This window comes from Dendrobates tinctorius, unplaced genomic scaffold (genome assembly GCF_039654945.1).
Source record: "Dendrobates tinctorius isolate UK_male_01 unplaced genomic scaffold, ASM3965494v1 ptg000297l, whole genome shotgun sequence".
NCBI classification, from domain to species: domain Eukaryota; kingdom Metazoa; phylum Chordata; class Amphibia; order Anura; family Dendrobatidae; genus Dendrobates; species Dendrobates tinctorius.
The window spans coordinates 1,713,940-1,736,089 of NW_027361964.1; the positions used below are offsets into that span (position 1 = coordinate 1,713,940).

General features: G+C 53.9%; 1 protein-coding gene across 1 annotated transcript in view; it reads right to left on the minus strand.

The window, feature by feature from the left end:
• Positions 1 to 22,150, minus strand: part of LOC141073136 (uncharacterized) — a 45,341-nt gene that overhangs the window by 18,351 nt on the left and 4,840 nt on the right. The window contains exons 2-5 of the mRNA XM_073560497.1: positions 19,322 to 19,617; positions 6,066 to 6,338; positions 5,740 to 5,790; positions 5,591 to 5,638 (exon numbers count right to left, since the gene is read on the minus strand). Of these exons, the coding sequence (XP_073416598.1) occupies positions 5,591 to 5,638; positions 5,740 to 5,790; positions 6,066 to 6,338; positions 19,322 to 19,598 (649 nt within the window). The 5' untranslated portion in view covers positions 19,599 to 19,617. The remainder of the gene's footprint in view (positions 1 to 5,590; positions 5,639 to 5,739; positions 5,791 to 6,065; positions 6,339 to 19,321; positions 19,618 to 22,150) is intronic.

Genomic DNA, 22,150 nt, shown 5'->3' on the forward strand with positions numbered 1-22,150 from the left:
CTGCATAGGCCATGAGTTCGCGGAAAGCTGTGCTTTCCACCAACCGAAAGGGCATCATCTCAAACGAGATTAGTTTGGCAATGTGGGCGTTCAAACCCAGTGTACGCGGATGAGAGACTGAGTACTTTCTTGACCTACTCATAGTGTCTGGGAGGGTGAGCTGGACTTGAGAGCTGCATATGGTGGAAGTAGCGGTGGACAGGGCGGACTGAGAGAGGGTTGATGATGGTGATGGAGTTGGTGTTCTTTCTGATGGCCTAGAATCAGTCTTTCGTTGATATAACAGTGGGATTCCCTGACTGCTGTGGCCTTGCAACGACACCTCAACATTTGCTGCTGTGCTAACCGGTGGGCTTACAGTGGGGGAAACAATGTAGCGTTGCTGACTACCTTCGTTGTGATCAGTTGCACATGTGGCACTTGAGGTTTGGTGTTGTGTCCACGCTTGCAAGTGCATGCTGGTTAAATGTCTAAGCATGCAACTGGTATTCAAATTTTTCAGATTTTTCCCTCGGCTAAAGGTCTTTGCGCACTTCTTACAGATAACCTTGGCCTGGTCATGAGGATTTTGTTAAAAAAACTGCCACACTGCACTCTTCCTACTTTGGCAGACATTTTGCGGCCTAGCACGCTGTGATCTTTTGACCCTCTGGACAAGCTGTCCAGCAACTCTTTTGATGTTTGGAACCTGTCTTTGGAGTGCTCCGGGCCTGCCAGATAACAGCTGTTGCGATGTCGATGTCTGCTGTGGATGCTCCTCATCTGAGCTATTGGAAGCAGCACCCTCTTCCCCCAATGGATGCCAATCTGGGTCAACAACTGGGTCATCCATCACCTCCTCTTCTATGTCATGTGCACCTTTCTCTGTGTCACCGTGTATGGTGGTATAGTGTGCGGGAAGGGGCACCTGAGTCTCATCAGGGTCAAAATCTGGCTCTGTACACTGCGAGGACAATGTAGTGCTCTGAGTGAATGTACCAGCAGAATCATCCATCAGCGGCTGTGCATCAGTGCACTCCATGTCAGATTCATCTTGGCCTGGGTAATTCACCATTTGACTTGATAATCCAGGCATGGTATGTGAAAACAGCTCCATGGAGTAATCAGTAGTATGGCCTGCGTCATCCTTCAATCTTGGTTGGGGTGAAGGACACAAGGAAAGGTGTGGTTCATGAACATGAGCCTCCAATGACGACTCAGTGCTTTTACTTTTTACAACTGAAGAAGAGGAGGCGATAGAGCTGGAGGCTGAGTCAGCAATGTAAGACAAAACTTTTTCCTGATGCTCTGCCTTTAAAAGCGGTTTGCCAACTCCTAGAAAACTAAGCGTTCGAGTCCTTATGTAGCCAGACGATGACGCAGGGTCAGCACCTCCTGCATTCGGTCCTATTTTGCTCTTGCCACTACCATCAGATCCACCACCAACACCATCATTACCAGCTGCCAACCCCCGCCCAATTCCACGGCCTCTTCCACCAGCCTTCCTCATTTTTGGTAGAAATGTAGACAAAATCCAACAAACTATATAGTAATGTAAAACAAGGTACAAGGTGTCTATAGGACAGGGGAGTTTTAGAATTTCTGCACAAACTTGTGGACAGTGGACACTTGTGGATTGTGTGCGGCCCACTGATATCTGAGCGCTATGTGACACGCTCGATGGCACAGCTGCCTGTGACCAAAGTGACGAGAGGATAATGGAGATTTTGAATCTCTGCGTACACTTTTGGACACTGGACACTTGTGGATTGTGTGCGGCCCACTGATATCTGAGCGCTATGTGACACGCTCGATGGCACAGCTGCCTGTGACCAAAGTGACGAGAGGATAATGGAGATTTTGAATCTCTGCGCACACTTTTGGACACTGGACACTTGTGGATTGTGTGCGGCCCACTGATATCTGAGCGCTATGTGACACGCTCGATGGCACAGCTGTGACCTAAGTGACTAGAGGATAATGGAGATTTTGAATCTCTGCGTACACTTGTGGACAGTGGACACTTGTGGATTGTGTGCGGCCCAATGATATCTGAGCGCTATGTGACACGCTCGATGGCACAGCTGTGACCAAAGTGACTAGAGGATAATGGAGATTTTGAATCTCTGCACACACTTATGGACAGTGGACACTTGTGGATTGTGTGCGGCCCACTGATATCTGAGCGCTATGTGACACGCTCGATGGCACAGCTGCCTGTGACCAAAGTGACTAGAGGATAATGGAGATTTTGAATCTCTGCGTACACTTTTGGACACTGGACACTTGTGGATTGTGTGCGGCCCACTGATATCTGAGCGCTATGTGACACGCTCGATGGCACAGCTGCCTGTGACCAAAGTGACGAGAGGATAATGGAGATTTTGAATCTCTGCGTACACTTTTGGACACTGGACACTTGTGGATTGTGTGCGGCCCACTGATATCTGAGCGCTATGTGACACGCTCGATGGCACAGCTGCCTGTGACCAAAGTGACGAGAGGATAATGGAGATTTTGAATCTCTGCGCACACTTTTGGACACTGGACACTTGTGGATTGTGTGCGGCCCACTGATATCTGAGCGCTATGTGACACGCTCGATGGCACAGCTGTGACCTAAGTGACTAGAGGATAATGGAGATTTTGAATCTCTGCGTACACTTGTGGACAGTGGACACTTGTGGATTGTGTGCGGCCCACTGATATCTGAGTGCTATGTGACACGCTCGATGGCACAGCTGTGACCAAAGTGACTAGAGGATAATGGAGATTTTGAATCTCTGCACACACTTATGGACAGTGGACACTTGTGGATTGTGTGCGGCCCACTGATATCTGAGCGCTATGTGACACGCTCGATGGCACAGCTGCCTGTGACCAAAGTGACTAGAGGATAATGGAGATTTTGAATCTCTGCGTACACTTTTGGACACTGGACACTTGTGGATTGTGTGCGGCCCACTGATATCTGAGCGCTATGTGACACGCTCGATGGCACAGCTGCCTGTGACCAAAGTGACGAGAGGATAATGGAGATTTTGAATCTCTGCGTACACTTGTGGACACTGGACACTTGTGGATTGTGTGCGGCCCACTGATATCTGAGCGCTATGTGACACGCTCGATGGCACAGCTGCCTGTGACCAAAGTGACGAGAGGATAATGGAGATTTTGAATCTCTGCGTACACTTGTGGACACTGGACACTTGTGGATTGTGTGCGGCCCACTGATATCTGAGCGCTATGTGACACGCTCGATGGCACAGCTGTGACCAAAGTGACTAGAGGATAAGGGAGATTGGATTGCTTTTAAAAAAGCAGTTTGCGGAGCAGTGGGTAAACAGCAATGCCAGCGTGTCAGGAAGCCTTAAAAGGCAGCCCAACAACCAACACCACTGATACACCACAATATAGCCTCCCCTTGCACTGCACACACAGTGACTTGTGTGTTGTGCAGGCCAAATCGCTAGCAGCAGAAGCAGTTTTTTTGTCTTCTTCCCTGCCTAACGCTCTCCCTACAGAATCAGCAGCAACCTCTCCCTATACTAAGATCGGCAGAAGTAAGATGGCGGTCGGCGTGCACGCCCTTTTATACCCCTTGTGACGCCCACCAAAGCAAGCCAATCACTTGCATGCCCTTCTGAAAGATGGTGGTGACCCGTGCCTATGTCATCACGTTGCCCACAGTGTCCGTGGATCCTGATTGGCTGAAAAAGAGCGCAAAACAAACTTTTGAAACGCGACTTTGGCGCGTAAGTCGCCGACCTCGTGGCCGACCTCAACCTAGGGTCGGGTTTCGTTTCATGAAACCCGACTTTGCCAAAAGTCGGCGACTTTTGAATTTTTTCGACCCGTTTCGCTCAACTCTAGTCGCCAGTGGTAGAGCCACTGCGAGATCAACGGCTATATCGACGATGAAGCCAACAAAATGACCACAGCCGTTTTCCAGTAGTGGCTTTGTGTAGGTAAAGTCAGTGGGTCCGCCATTGTCTGATACACGCCGTGTGCACAGAGACACAGTTCCCTCTGATTAGTACTGACCTTCCACAAAGTTTCTGAGCATTAACATCTCCACTGACCTAAAAGAATTATACAAATATCATGTTCCACCAGAACCAAACCATATAGCTCCTTAATCTCCAGCTGGTCCATCCCTTACATGTTGGCTCTACAGGAAAATCCTTATAAAAAGTATAATATGGCCTAAAATGACCTAACTCCTACCATCTCTCCCAATTACTCTACCACAAACTGTCATCATCTTTTTCAGTAAACTCATCTTTTTGTGGGACCACAGCATTCCTAGAACTACACACCAGATATTGATTGTCGCACCTCAAAGGTGACACTGACCTCACAGTCCCACTACAATCTCAATAAGCAATCCACCTTCAAGGAATATCAGACTGGATCAGACGTCGTCCAACAAAACCTGGATCCACGTAGAAGAAGGAACTACACTGACGAGCAAAAGGGTAACAATGTTGTGACCTTCTGACTCTCAGGTTCCATATCTCACCATCCACTTTTGCTTTGATCGTGAGACCACCATCAGACCACCATCATTTATAGACAATCATCTTTTCTATCTCACACATAAACGTCACTTGCGACTATTTATTTCAAAGGATTTTTTAAACCTCCTCTAACTCTTGAAGAAACATATAAAGTCCTCTCCTCACATGACGTCCTTCAGTAGGAAACACATGCCAGTAAATTGAACAATTGCTGTACGTGCCACACTCCTAACTTATAGTTTTACGAAGTCCAACTTCAGTCACGATACAACTACTGTGTAATGGCAGAAAGGGTTGTCACCCCACCTCATCCCCTCCATTTACCCCAATTACCTTCCCCGTCTTTTCCTTCTTTCCCCTATTACTTATTATATACAGCTTGAAACCCTTTAGTCTTTTTGTGCTAATAGAAGGTAGAAGATTGGTTTTGATCCATTGGTTGCCAACGAAAGAGAGGAATAGTCCAACCACCTGGTAACAAATTTAGTTTTCTGCTGCTCTGAGCTCCATACTAGATGTAGAAGATGGTTCACGATAGCAGAGATAAGTGTTATAATCCAGAGCTCACTCACTGACAGCAGCACATTCTGCAGTCTGCTATGTGCTATGATACATAGAGGATGTAGAAGAAAAAATGGCCAGGAAGTATAATGGAACCTTACCAGAAAAATGAATTTCTAAATAAAATAATGTACTAAGTCGCCGTCCTATAAGGTGAAAGCATCAACTCTACATCTATTTTACCAGCAATGGTCACTTTGGTGTCATGGAGGAACAATGACTGAGTGCATCACTAACCTCCTAACTCACAGAAGGAGATAACGTAAAGGAGGTGGAGGACGTGATCAGGATTATTATCAGGATGGGATACCTCAATGTTGTGTTCATAAAAAGTAAAAGGTCATACAGTTACTTAGTAAGTAAGGTTTATCAGGAGAGCGGACAGATCATTGTTAAGGTCTCACTCTTCCATCTTTTTGAGCGGCTTTGATCCACAAACCATTCATGTAAGATGAGAACATGAGATAGAGTGTAAATCTGAAGATCCATATATTACTCCGAACCTTCTGGTTGTATCATCAGCGCCTTACCGTGAGACCCGAAGCCACCGGTAGAAGTCACCACTGATGGGACTGGTCCTGAAATAGAGAAGACTCGTGAGAAGATGACACTTCAGTCCAGTAGTCGTAGTCGATCTTCAGCAGAATCTCTGCTCCTCATCATGTCTCGTAGGGTTTACCTGTCCTCCTGCTGCCATATGAGGACTCAGACGAGGTCGAATCATGACCGCCTTGGAAATAGAGAAGAAATCCTGAATGTTATTCTGATTACTATAAAGATGTAAGGCTTCCCCCGATGCGGCCCACGTCAGTGCGCTGATCAGTGATAGAGACCACCGTCCGGAGCAATGCTGACACTGACGTGCTTGCTACATATATACGACCCCATAATATTCATCTTTATGTTCTATTTACCACCGAGAATCACCGCTCAGCTCCCCTCCCCTGTATAAGACATGGTCAGTACATTTGGCCACTTTACCCCTCCTGACCCCGTGGCTGGTACCTGTGTTGCGATTTGGAGCGTTGTTGATGACGTCCTTCAGTTTAAGCAGTTTGTGATACAAGGAGTTGTAGGCGTCGTGCATCTGGACAGAGATCGGGGAATCACTAAAGCTCGGATCGGGTCCCATCAGATTGGCCGATTCCTTCTCCCGCTCACTGATGAGGATCAGTTCTGTGGCGTAGGAGTCCAACTGCTGCTCCTCTAATATCCGCCTCCTGTTACTGTCACTGCTGTCCTCCACGTCATCCACCAGCACAACCACATTACTTCTCCCTGAATGGAGACAGAAGATACCGAAATATCTCATAAATATTAAACGCACGTGGCAGCATTCAAACACACCGGCCCAGGTGTCAGATCCCACATACACCGGCCCTGGTGTCAGACCCCACACACACCTGCTCGGGTGTCAGAACCCACTTACATCAGCCCGGGTGTCAGACCCCACATACATCAGAACTGGTGTCCGATCCCACATACAACAGCCTGGGTGTCAGACCCCACATACACCGGCCTTGATGTCAGACCCCACTTACACCAGCCCGGGTGTCAGACCCCACACACACCGGCCCTGGTGTTCGATCCCACATACATCAGAACTGGTGTCAGACCCCACATACACCGGCCTTGATGTCAGACCCCACTTACACCAGCCTGGGTGTCAGATCCCACATACACCGGCCCTGGTGTCCGATCCCACATACATCAGAAATGGTGTCCGATCCCACATTCACCGGCCCTGGAGTCAGACCCCACACTCACCTGCTCGGGTGTCAGACCCCACTTACACCAGCCCGGGTGTCAAACCCCACACACACTGGCCCAGGGGTCAGATCCCACATACACCGGCCCAGGTGTCAGATCCCACATACACCGGCCCAGGTGTCAGATCCCACATACACCGGCCCAGGTGTCAGATCCCACATACACCGGCCCTAGCGTCCGATCCCACATACACCGGCCCTGGTGTCAGACCCCACTCACACCAGCCCGGGTGTCAGACCCCACATACATCAGAACTGGTGTCAGACCCCACTTACACCGGCCCAGGTGTCAGATCCCACATACACCGGCCCTAGCGTCCGATCCCACATACACCAGCCCTGGTGTCAGACCCCACATACACTGGCCAAGGTGTCAGATCCCACATACACTGGCCAAGGTGTCAGATCCCACATACACTGGCCAAGGTGTCAGATCCCACATACAGCGGCCCAGGTGTCAGATCCCACATACACCAGCCTGGGTGTCAGTCCCCACATACACTGGCCAAGGTGTCAGATCCCACATACAGCGGCCCAGGTGTCAGATCCCACATACACCGGCCCAGGTGTCAGATCCCACATACAGCGGCCCAGGTGTCAGATCCCACATACACCGGCCCTGGTGTCAGATCCCACATACAGTCGCCCAGGTGTCAGATCCCACATACAGCGGCCCAGGTGTCAGATCCCACATACACCAGCCTGGGTGTCAGTCCCCACATACACTGGCCAAGGTGTCAGATCCCACATACAGCGGCCCAGGTGTCAGATCCCACATACACCGGCCCAGGTGTCAGATCCCACACACACCGGCCCAGGTGTCAGATCCCACATACACCGGCCCAGGTGTCAGATCCCACATACACCGGCCCTGGTGTCCGATCCCACATACACCAGCCTGGGTGTCCGATCCCACATACATCAGACCTGGTGTCCGATCCCACATACATCAGCCCTGGTGTCAGGCCCCACACACACCTGCTCGGGTGTCAGACCCCACACACACCTGCTCGGGTGTCAGACCCCACATACACCGGCCCGGGTGTCAGATCCCACATACACCGGCCTGGGTGTCCGATCCCACATACATCAGAACTGGTGTCAGATCCCACATACACCGGCCCAGGTGTCAGATCCCACATACACCGGCCCAGGTGTCAGATCCCACATACACCGGCTCAGGTGTCAGATCCAACATACACCAGCCTGGGTGTCCAATCCCACATACATCAGAACTGGTGTCCGATCCCACATACACCGGCCCTAGTGTCCGATCCCACATACACCGGCCCTGGTGTCAGACCCCACACACACCAGCCTGGGTGTCAGACCCCACATACACCAGCCTTGGTGTCAGACCCCACAAACACCAGCCTGGGTGTCAGACCCCACATACACCAGCCTGGGTGTCAGATCCCGCATACACCGGCCCAGGTGTCAGATCCCACATACACCGGCCCAGGTGTCAGATCCCACATACATCAGAATTGGTGTCAGACCCCACATACACCGGCCCTGGTGTCAGACCCCACATACAGCGGCCCAGGTGTCAGATCCCACATACACCGGCTCAGGTGTCAGATCCAACATACACCAGCCTGGGTGTCCAATCCCACATACATCAGAACTGGTGTCCGATCCCACATACACCGGCCCTAGTGTCCGATCCCACATACACCGGCCCTGGTGTCAGACCCCACACACACCAGCCTGGGTGTCAGACCCCACATACACCAGCCTTGGTGTCAGACCCCACAAACACCAGCCTGGGTGTCAGACCCCACATACACCAGCCTGGGTGTCAGATCCCGCATACACCGGCCCAGGTGTCAGATCCCACATACACCGGCCCAGGTGTCAGATCCCACATACATCAGAATTGGTGTCAGACCCCACATACACCGGCCCTGGTGTCAGACCCCACATACAGCGGCCCAGGTGTCAGATCCCACATACAGCGGCCCAGGTGTCAGACCCCACATACAGCGGCCCAGGTGTCAGATCCCACATACAGCGGCCCAGGTGTCAGATCCCACACACACCGGCCCGGGTGTCAGACCCCACATACACCAGCCTGGGTGTCCGATCCCACATACACCGGCCCTAGTGTCCGATCCCACATACACCGGCCCTGGTGTCAGACCCCACATACAGCGGCCCAGGTGTCAGACCCCACATACAGCGGCCCAGGTGTCAGATCCCACATACACTGGCCCAGGTGTCAGATCCCACACACACCGGCCTGGGTGTCAGACCCCACATACACCAGCCCGGGTGTCAGACCCCACATACACCAGCCTGGGTGTCCGATCCCACATACATCAGAACTGGTGTCCGATCCCACATACACCGGCCCTAGTGTCCGATCCCACATACACCGGCCCTGGTGTCAGACCCCACATACACCAGCCTTGGTGTCAGACCCCACATACACCAGCCTGGGTGTCAGACCCCACATACACCAGCCTGGGTGTCAGATCCCGCATACACCGGCCCTGGTGTCAGACCCCACATACAGCGGCCCAGGTGTCAGACCCCACATACAGCGGCCCAGGTGTCAGATCCCACATACAGCGGCCCAGGTGTCAGACCCCACATACACTGGCCCAGGTGTCAGATCCCACACACACCGGCCTGGGTGTCCGATCCCACATACATCAGAACTGGTGTCCGATCCCACATACACCGGCCCTAGTGTCCGATCCCACATACACCGGCCCTGGTGTCAGACCCCACACACACCAGCCTGGGTGTCAGACCCCACATACACCAGCCTTGGTGTCAGACCCCACATACACCAGCCTGGGTGTCAGACCCCACATACACCAGCCTGGGTGTCAGATCCCGCATACACCGGCCCAGGTGTCAGATCCCACATACAGCGGCCCAGGTGTCAGACCCCACATACACCAGCCTGGGTGTCCGATCCCACATACATCAGAACTGGTGTCCGATCCCACATACACCGGCCCTAGTGTCCGATCCCACATACACCGGCCCTGGTGTCAGACCCCACACACACCAGCCTGGGTGTCAGACCCCACATACACCAGCCTTGGTGTCAGACCCCACATACACCAGCCTGGGTGTCAGATCCCGCATACACCGGCCCAGGTGTCAGATCCCACATACACCGGCCCAGGTGTCAGATCCCACATACATCAGAATTGGTGTCAGACCCCACATACAGCGGCCCAGGTGTCAGATCCCACATACAGCGGCCCAGGTGTCAGACCCCACATACACTGGCCCAGGTGGCAGATCCCACATACACCGGCCCAGGTGTCAAATCCCACATACACCGGCCCTGGTGTCCGATCCCACACACACCAGCCTGGGTGTCCGATCCCACATACATCAGAACTGGTGTCCGATCCCACATACACCGGCCCTAGTGTCCGATCCCACATACACCGGCCCTGGTGTCAGACCCCACATACACTGGCCCAGGTGTCAGATCCCACATACACCGGCCCAGGTGTCAGATCCCACACACACCAGCCTGGGTGTCCGATCCCACATACATCAGAACTGGTGTCCGATCCCACATACACCGGCCCTAGTGTCCGATCCCACATACACCGGCCCTGGTGTCAGACCCCACACACACCAGCCTGGGTGTCAGACCCCACATACACCAGCCCGGGTGTCAGACCCCACATACACCAGCCTGGGTGTCCGATCCCACATACATCAGAACTGGTGTCCGATCCCACATACACCGGCCCTAGTGTCCGATCCCACATACACCGGCCCTGGTGTCAGACCCCACACACACCAGCCTGGGTGTCAGACCCCACATACACCAGCCTTGGTGTCAGACCCCACATACACCAGCCTGGGTGTCAGACCCCACATACACCAGCCTGGGTGTCAGATCCCGCATACACCGGCCCAGGTGTCAGATCCCACATACACCGGCCCAGGTGTCAGATCCCACATACACTGGCCCAGGGGTCAGATCCCACATACATCAGAATTGGTGTCAGACCCCACATACACCGGCCCTGGTGTCAGACCCCACATACAGCGGCCCAGGTGTCAGATCCCACATACAGCGGCCCAGGTGTCAGATCCCACATACACTGGCCCAGGGGTCAGATCCCACATACATCAGAATTGGTGTCAGACCCCACATACACCAGCCTGGGTGTCAGACCCCACATACACCAGCCTGGGTGTCAGACCCCACATACACCGGCCCAGGTGTCAGATCCCACATACACCGGCCCAGGTGTCAGATCCCACATACACCGGCCCAGGTGTCAGATCCCACATACACTGGCCCAGGGGTCAGATCCCACATACATCAGAATTGGTGTCAGACCCCACATACACCAGCCTGGGTGTCAGACCCCACATACACCAGCCTGGGTGTCAGATCCCGCATACACCGGCCCAGGTGTCAGATCCCACATACACCGGCCCAGGTGTCAGATCCCACATACACTGGCCCAGGGGTCAGATCCCACATACATCAGAATTGTTGTCAGACCCCACATACAGCGGCCCAGGTGTCAGATCCCACATACACCGGCCCAGGTGTCAAATCCCACATACACCGGCCCTGGTGTCCGATCCCACATACACCAGCCTGGGTGTCCGATCCCACATACACCAGACCTGGTGTCCGATCCCACATACACCGGCCCTGGTGTCAGACCCCACACACACCTGCTCGGGTGTCAGACCCCACACACACCTACTCGGGTGTCAGACCCCACATACACCAGCCTGGGTGTCAGATCCCGCATACACCGGCCCAGGTGTCAGATCCCACATACACCGGCCCAGGTGTCAGATCCCACATACACCGGCCCAGGGGTCAGATCCCACATACATCAGAATTGGTGTCAGACCCCACATACACCGGCCCTGGTGTCAGACCCCACACACCAGCCTGGGTGTCAGACCCCACATACACCAGCCTTGGTGTCAGACCCCACATACACCAGCCTGGGTGTCAGACCCCACATACACCAGCATGGGTGTCAGATCCCGCATACACCGGCCCAGGTGTCAGATCCAACATACATCAGAATTGGTGTCAGACCCCACATACACCGGCCCTGGTGTCAGACCCCACATACAGCGGCCCAGGTGTCAGATCCCACATACAGCGGCCCAGGTGTCAGATCCCACATGCACCGGCCCAGGTGTCAAATCCCACATACACCGGCCCTGGTGTCCGATCCCACATACACCAGACCTAGTGTCCGATCCCACATACACCGGCCCTGGTGTCCGATCCCACATACATCAGAACTGGTGTCCGATCCCACATACACCGGCCCAGGTGTCAGACCCCACATACACCAGCCTGGGTGTCAGAACCCCACATACATCAGAACTGGTGTCCGATCCCACATACACCGGCCCAGGTGTCAGACCCCACATACACCAGCCTGGGTGTCAGAACCCCACATACATCACAACTGGTGTCCGATCCCACATACACCGGCCCTGGTGTCAGACCCCACACACACCTGCTCGGGTGTCAGACCCCACTTACACCAGCCTGGGTGTCAGACCCCACTTACACCAGCCTGGGTGTCAGACCCCACTTACACCAGCCCGGGTGTCATACCCCAAGTACACCAGCCTGGGTGACAGACCCCACATATACCTGACCTGGTGTCCGATCCCACATACATCAGCCCGGTTGTCAGAACCCCACATATTCCATAACTGGTATCAGACCCCACAAGCACTGCACATTCACTGGCCTTGGTGTCAAACCCCACATATACCTGACCTGGTGTCAGATCCCACATACATCAGAACTGGTGTCCGATCCCACATACACCGGCCCTGGTGTCAGACCCCGCATACACCATCCTGGGTGACAGACCCCACATACACCGGCCCTGGAGTCCGATCCCACATACATCAGAACTGGTGTCCGATCCAACATACACCGGTCCTGGTGTCAGACCCCACTTACACCAGCTTGGGTGACAGACCCCACATACACCGGCCCTGGTGTCCGATCCCACATACATCAGAACTGGTGTCCGATCCAACATACACCGGCCCTGGTGTCAGACCTCACTCACACCTGCTCGGGTGTCAGACCCCACTTACACCAGCCCGGGTGTCAGACCCCACATACACCAGCCTGGGTGTCAGACCCCACATACACCAGCCTGGGTGTCAGACCCCACATACACCAGCCCGGGTGTCAGACCCCACATACACCAGTCTGGGTGTCAGACCCCACATACACCGGCCCGGTTGTCAGAACCCCACATATTCCATAACTGGTATCAGACCCCACAAGCACTGCACATTCACTGGCCTTTGCCTCAAACCCCACATACACCGGCCCTGGTGTCAGACCCCACATACACCGGCCTGGGTGCCAGACCCCACATATACCTGACCTGGTGTCAGACCCCACATACACCGGCCCTGGTGTCAGACCCCACATACACCGGCCTGGGTGCCAGACCCCACATATACCTGACCTGGTGTCAGACCCCACATACACCGGCCCTGGTGTCAGACCCCACACACACCAGCCTGGGTGTCAGACCCCACATACACCGGCCCTGGAGTCAGACCCTACATACACCGGCCCTGGAGTCAGACCCTACATACACCGGCCCTGGTGTCGGACCCCACATACACCGGCCTTGGTGAATTATTTATATTGTATATGTAAGATCTGTAACCCAAGCGCTAGATGTGCGCTGCTCGTTATATGAAACACCACAAATTGCTATTTCTTCTATTTATAGAGAGGAATTGATCATAAATCCCTGGGTGTAAGTTTCAATCACCATGAGTTCTGTAGTGATTATCTGAACATTATACGTGCTATTCTTATTGATACATTCTGTTATTGGCTTATTACATATTATGTTGTCTTATTCAGAAGGACCTCCTGGTCGCTAATCTTCCTGTCCTCACACTGTGACTGTGGATGACAGTTGTATCTGTGGTTGTCTTCCTGCTTCACAGCTCTGCCGTGCTCTGACCAAGGGGGGGAACAGTGGGCCCAGTTACCACATAAGCCATCTCTCTCACGGAGATCAGTTATGCGTACATCAGAACTGGTGTCAGACCCCACATACACCGGCCCAGGTGTCAGATCCCACATACATCAGAACTGGTGTCCGATCCCACATTCACCGGCCCTGGTGTCCGATCCCACATACACCGGCCCTGGTGTCCGATCCCACATACATCAGAACTGGTGTCCGATCCCACATACACCGGCCCAGGGGTCAGATCCCACATACACCGGCCCAGGTGTCAGATCCCACATACACCGGCCCAGGTGTCAGATCCCACATACACCGGCCCTAGCGTCCGATCCCACATACACCGGCCCTGGTGTCAGACCCCACTCACACCAGCCCGGGTGTCAGACCCCACATACATCAGAACTGGTGTCAGATCCCACATACACCGGCCCAGGTGTCAGACCCCACATACACCAGCCTGGGTGTCAGATCCCACATACAGCGGCCCAGGTGTCAGATCCCACATACAGCGGCCCAGGTGTCAGATCCCACATACAGCGGCCCAGGTGTCAGATCCCACATACAGCGGCCCAGGTGTCAGACCCCACATACACCAGCCCAGGTGTCAGATCCCACATACACTGGCCCAGGTGTCAGATCCCACATACAGCGACCCAGGTGTCAGATCCCACATACACCGGCCCAGGTGTCAGATCCCACATACACCGGCCCAGGTGTCAGATCCCACATACACCGGCCCAGGTGTCAGACCCCACACACACCATCCTGGGTGTCAGACCCCACATACAGCGGCCCTGGTGTCAGATCCCACATACACCGGCCCAGGTGTCAGACCCCACATACACCAGCCTGGGTGTCAGATCCCACATACACCGGCCAGGTGTCAGATCCCACATACAGCGGCCCAGGTGTCAGATCCCACATACAGCGGCCCAGGTGTCAGATCCCACATACAGCGGCCCAGGTGTCAGATCCCACATACAGCGGCCCAGGTGTCAGATCCCACATACAGCGGCCCAGGTGTCAGATCCCACATACACCGGCCAGGTGTCAGATCCCACATACAGCGGCCCAGGTGTCAGATCCCACATACAGCGGCCCAGGTGTCAGATCCCACATACAGCGGCCCAGGTGTCAGATCCCACATACAGCGGCCCAGGTGTCAGATCCCACATACAGCGGCCCAGGTGTCAGACCCCACATACACCAGCCCAGGTGTCAGATCCCACATACACTGGCCCAGGTGTCAGATCCCACATACAGCGACCCAGGTGTCAGATCCCACATACACCGGCCCAGGTGTCAGATCCCACATACACCGGCCCAGGTGTCAGATCCCACATACACCGGCCCAGGTGTCAGACCCCACACACACCAGCCTGGGTGTCAGATCCCACATACACCGGCCCTGGTGTCAGATCCCACATACACCGGCCCAGGTGTCAGACCCCACATACACCAGCCTGGGTGTCAGATCCCACATACACCGGCCAGGTGTCAGATCCCACATACAGCGGCCCAGGTGTCAGATCCCACATACAGCGGCCCAGGTGTCAGACCCCACATACACCAGCCCAGGTGTCAGATCCCACATACACTGGCCCAGGTGTCAGATCCCACATACAGCGACCCAGGTGTCAGATCCCACATACACCGGCCCAGGTGTCAGATCCCACATACACCGGCCCAGGTGTCAGATCCCACATACACCGGCCCAGGTGTCAGACCCCACACACACCAGCCTGGGTGTCAGATCCCACATACACCGGCCCTGGTGTCAGATCCCACATACACCGGCCCAGGTGTCAGACCCCACATACACCAGCCTGGGTGTCAGATCCCACATACACCGGCCAGGTGTCAGATCCCACATACAGCGGCCCAGGTGTCAGACCCCACATACACCAGCCTGGGTGTCAGATCCCACATACACCGGCCAGGTGTCAGATCCCACATACAGCGGCCCAGGTGTCAGATCCCACATACACTGGCCCAGGTGTCAGATCCCACATACAGCGGCCCAGGTGTCAGATCCCACATACACCGGCCCAGGTGTCAGATCCCACATACACCGGCCCAGGTGTCAGACCCCACACACACCAGCCTGGGTGTCAGACCCCACATACACCAGCCTGGGTGTCAGACCCCACATACATCAGAACTGGTGTCAGATCCCACATACAGCGGCCCAGGTGTCAGATCCCACATACAGCGGCCCAGGTCAGATCCCACATACACCGGCCCAGGTGTCAGATCCCACATACACCGGCCCAGGTGTCAGACCCCACATACACCAGCCTGGGTGTCAGATCCCACATACAGCGGCCCAGGTGTCAGATCCCACATACAGCGGCCCAGGTGTCAGATCCCACATACAGCGGCCCAGGTGTCAGATCCCACATACAGCGGCCCAGGTGTCAGATCCCACATACAGCGGCCCAGGTGTCAGATCCCACATACACCAGCCCAGGTGTCAGATCCCACATACACTGGCCCAGGTGTCAGATCCCACATACAGCGACCCAGGTGTCAGATCCCACATACACCGGCCCAGGTGTCAGATCCCACATACACCGGCCCAGGTGTCAGATCCCACATACACCGGCCCAGGTGTCAGACCCCACACACACCAGCCTGGGTGTCAGACCCCACATACACCAGCCTGGGTGTCAAATCCCACATACACCGGCCCTGGTGTCAGATCCCACATACACTGGCCCAGGTGTCAGACCCCACATACACCAGCCTGGGTGTCAGATCCCACATACAGCGGCCCAGGTGTCAGATCCCACATACAGCGGCCCAGGTGTCAGATCCCACATACAGCGGCCCAGGTGTCAGACCCCACATACACCAGCCCAGGTGTCAGATCCCACATACACTGGCCCAGGTGTCAGATCCCACATACAGCGGCCCAGGTGTCAGATCCCACATACACCGGCCCAGGTGTCAGATCCCACATACACCGGCCCAGGTGTCAGACCCCACACACACCAGCCTGGGTGTCAGACCCCACATACACCAGCCTGGGTGTCAGATCCCACATACACCGGCCCTGGTGTCCGATCCCACATACACCGGCCAAGGTGTCAGATGCCACATACACCGGCCCTGGGGTCAGATCCCACATACATCAGAACTGGTGTCAGACCCCACATACACCGGCCCAGGTGTCAGTCCCCACATACACCGGCCCAGGTGTCAGATCCCACATACAGCGGCCCAGGTGTCAGATCCCACATACACCGGCCCAGGTGTCAGATCCCACATACAGCGGCCCTGGTGTCAGACCCCACTCACACCAGCCCGGGTGTCAGACCCCACATACATCAGAACTGGTGTCAGATCCCACATACACCGGCCCAGGTGTCAGATCCCACATACAGCGGCCCAGGTGTCAGATCCCACATACAGCGGCCCTGGTGTCAGACCCCACATACATCAGAACTGGTGTCAGACCCCACTTACACCGGCCCAGGTGTCAGATCCCACATACACCGGCCTAGGTGTCAGATCCCACATACACCGGCCCAGGTGTCAGACCCCACATACACCAGCCTGGGTGTCAGATCCCACATACAGCGGCCCTGGTGTCAGACCCCACATACATCAGAACTGGTGTCAGACCCCACTTACACCGGCCCAGGTGTCAGATCCCACATACACCGGCCTAGGTGTCAGATCCCACATACACCGGCCCAGGTGTCAGACCCCACATACACCGGCCCAGGTGTCAGATCCCACATACACCGGCCCAGGTGTCAGATCCCACATACACCGGCCCAGGTGTCAGATCCCACATACACCGGCCCAGGTGTCAGACCCCACATACACCAGCCTGGGTGTCAGATCCCACATACAGCGGCCCAGGTGTCAGATCCCACATACACCGGCCCTGGTGTCAGACCCCACTCACACCAGCCCGGGTGTCAGACCCCACATACATCAGAACTGGTGTCAGATCCCACATACACCGGCCCAGGTGTCAGATCCCACATACACCGGCCCAGGTGTCAGATCCCACATACACCGGCCCAGGTGTCAGATCCCACATACACCGGCCCAGGTGTCAGATCCCACATACACCGGCCCAGGTGTCAGATCCCACATACACCGGCCCAGGTGTCAGATCCCACACACACCAGCCTGGGTGTCAGACCCCACATACACCAGCCTGGGTGTCAGATCCCACATACACCGGCCCTGGGGTCAGATCCCACATACACCGGCCCTGGTGTCAGACCCCACATACACCAGCCTGGGTGTCCGATCCCACATACATCAGAACTGGTGTCCGATCCCACATACACCGGCCCTAGTGTCCGATCCCACATACACCGGCCCTGGTGTCAGATCCCACATACACCGGCCCAGGTGTCAGATGCCACATACACCGGCCCTGGGGTCAGATCCCACATACATCAGAACTGGTGTCAGACCCCACATACACCGGCCCAGGTGTCAGACCCCACATACACCAGCCTGGGTGTCAGTCCCCACATACACTGGCCAAGGTGTCAGATCCCACATACACCGGCCCAGGTGTCAGATCCCACATACAGCGGCCCCGGTGTCAGATCCCACATACAGCGGCCCTGGTGTCAGACCCCACTCACACCAGCCCGGGTGTCCAATCCCACATACATCAGAACTGGTGTCCGATCCCACATACACAGGCCCTGGTGTCAGACCCCACACACACCAGCCTGGGTGTCCGATCCCACATACATCAGAACTGGTGTCCGATCCCACATACACCGGCCCTAGCGTCCGATCCCACATACACCGGCCCTGGTGTCAGACCCCACACACACCAGCCTGGGTGACAGACCCCACATACACCAGCCTGGGTGTCCGATCCCACATACATCAGAACTGGTGTCAGATCCCACATACACCGGCCCTAGCGTCCGATCCCACATACACCGGCCCTGGTGTCAGACCCCACATACACCAGCCCAGGTGACAGACCCCACATACACCGGCCCTAGTGTCCGATCCCACATACACAGGCCCTGGTGTCAGACCCCACACACACCAGCCTGGGTGTCGGACCCCACATACACCGGCCTTGGTGAATTATTTATATTGTATATGTAAGATCTGTAACCCAAGCGCTAGATGTGCGCTGCTCGTTATATGAAACACCACAAATTGCTATTTCTTCTATTTATAGAGAGGAATTGATCATAAATCCCTGGGTGTAAGTCTCAATCACCATGAGTTCTGTAGTGATTATCTGAACATTATACGTGCTATTCTTATTGATACATCTTGTTATTGGCTTATTACATATTATGCTGTCTTATTCAGAAGGACCTCCTGGTCGCTAGTCTTCCTGTCCTCACACTGTGACTGTGGATGACAGTTGTATCTGTGGTTGTCTTCCTGCTTCACAGCTCTGCCGTGCTCTGACCAAGGGGGGGAACAGTGGGCCCAGTTACCACATAAGCCATCTCTCTCACGGAGATCAGTTATGCGTTATGAGGTTTTGTCTCCTTACCCAGGCGATCGCTCAGATCCTTCAGCTCCTCATCATACAGAGAATCGGTCACATTTGCAATATTCAGGCGCCCTCTATTCTTGGTGTGGTACAAAATGGCAAACGAGCTCTGAGACAGCCCGGTGATGAAGTCCTGGCCACTGTTGGAGATATATATACTATTGATGTCCTTCACCAAGCTCTTAAACATTGTGCAGAGCAGGATAAACAGCCACTTGTAATTGTCCTTTCCATCTCTGGAGAAGATCCCGACCTTGTGTTTTTGGTTTTCAGTCATTTTATCTTCAGTACCGTTCCTGGGGAGAAATCATAGGAAATATTTGATGTTCCTGGTGTGTAGGAAACATGGAGGCGCTAATATCAGTACAACGTGACCCATCCTTAGTTCAAGTTGGACCCATATTTTCTCTCTATGGTTGTTGTGAATCTATCTGCAGGTATTATGACATGTCCAAGATGAAACCAGCCTAAAAGTCACAGAGGTCCTAGGTCCCCCTTGTGATATGGATGGGTGAACAAGGGGCGGGCGCTCCTGTCCTGGACGGCGTGTCCTGAACCGATATTAGGAGAAGAGCACCATTTTCATATCTACTATGGAGCTTCTCCACTCTACTTTCCTTGAATTCAGCCGGACATCTTCATGACTTATACAAGATCACAAAAAACATGTGTTAGACGGTCACTGCAACACCAGATATAGCCACAGACAAGGGAGGAGATATCACATATGCAGCCAGAGATGGGGCATTAGTGAAACAGAACACACATCTGGAATCATTGCTGACAATCGCATAAAGTGAAATCGGCATCTCTTCTTCCAGTTGTCGGCTCTAGATTAATGATGGAGCTTCTCAAAGAAAACTGCATGAAATGGTTTATACCAGGGGTATTGTCAGGGCAATGATGCAAGGATTTCATCGCTGATATCCATGTGTCATTAGCCTGATGAACCTCCTATGATGGAAAATCTTCTACGTGCCTCCTGATGAGCCAGCATCACAAAGGGAAAACAAGTCAAATCCATGGTGATATGGTAGCTATGTGGGGCTCCTTGTATTTCATGTTATGTTGCCGTTTTTGGTGGATCTGGTAGAGGTGTGGAATTGTGACAATTTTTTTTATTTCCCAATGCTTCCCTTCTATACTGTAAATAGGGTTCTCTACACTTTTCCCTTTCAGCGCTCTAGCACTTTACTCTTGTAAATAATCAGCATTTGTGACAGGTTGCCACAGTATGTTAGTGTGTTCCACTAACAGGCGCTCTATGGAACGCTCGCTCTGTCTGCAACAAACTTTCCTTCATCCATGACCTTTTTATTACTAACAAACTTTCCTTCCTCGCCATCACCGAAACCTGGCTCACCCCCTCTGACATTGCCTCTCCTGCTGCACTCTCGTATGGTGGATTCCACCTTTCTCACACCCCCCCGCCCCAGCAGCAAGCATGGTGGAGGAGTTGGTTTTCTCCTGTCAGATACCTGCTCCTTCACCCCAATCCCACTGCCACCCTCTGTTACCCTTCCTTCCTTTGAGGTGCACTCCATGCGCATCTACTCCCCCTCCAACCTCCAACTAGCTGTCATTTACCGCCCCCCAGGGCCAGTCACCACCTTCTTTGACCACTTCACCACCTGGCTACCTCATTTCCTTTCCACTGACATCCCCACTATCATCTTGGGCGACTTCAACATCCCTATTGACACTTCCCTCTCAGCTGCCACTAAACTTCTATCCCTCGCTTCCTCCTTCGACCTCACCCAATGGTCTTCTGCAGCCACTCACAAAGATGGCCACACACTAGACCTCATCTTCACCCGCCTCTGCTCCCTATCTAGCCTCTCTAACTCACCTCTTCCTCTCTCTGACCAAAACCTACTTACATTCTCTTCCCTCTCCACTCCATGTCTACAATCCCCACCCCACAAACTTTCACACCCTCGCAGAAATCTTCAACACCTCGATCTACACTCACTGTCTGAATCCCTCCTCCCTCTTACAGACATAAGTTCCCTACACAATGCGGATGCCGCTGCCGCTCTATATAACACCACAATAGCTGTAGCTTTGGAATCATTTGCCCCTCTCACACATACCAAAGCTTGCAAAATAAACAGACAGCCCTGGCACACCAGCCTGACCAAGGAACTGAGGCGGGCTTCCAGGTCTGCTGAACGTAGATGGAAAAGATCCCACTCCAATGAGGACTTCATCGCATTCAAACAGTCCCTCACTACTTTCAAGGCCACACTTGCTGCAGCAAAACAAACCTACTTCTCATCTCTCATATCCTCCCTGTCTCACAACCCTAAGCAGTTATTCAACACCTTCAATTCTCTCCTCCGCCCCCCAGCACCTCCTCCCTCTCCACTCATCTCAGCTGAAGACTTTGCCTCATTTTTCAAGGAGAAGATTGATAACATCAGAGACAGTTTTGGTCGACAACCCCCAGAGCCCTTCCTCCTAACTGCCCTGCCCTCCTGCTCCAAAAGTAACTTCTCCACCATTACAGAAGATCAACTCTACACCCTACTCTCAAGATCACATCTCACTACCTGCGCACTAGACCCGATCCCATCCCACTTCATCCCAAACCTCACCACAGTCTTCATCCTAACCCTAACCCACCTCTTCAACCTATCACTAACAACTGGTGTTTTCCCCTCAAGCTTTAAACATGCCTAAATCACACCTATCCTCAAAAAGCCCTCTCTTGACCCATCCTCTGTAACTAGCTATCGCCCTATATCACTTCTCCCATATGCCTCAAAACTTCTGGAACAACACGTCCATCTTGAACTGTCCTCCCACCTCTCTTCTTGCTCCCTCCTT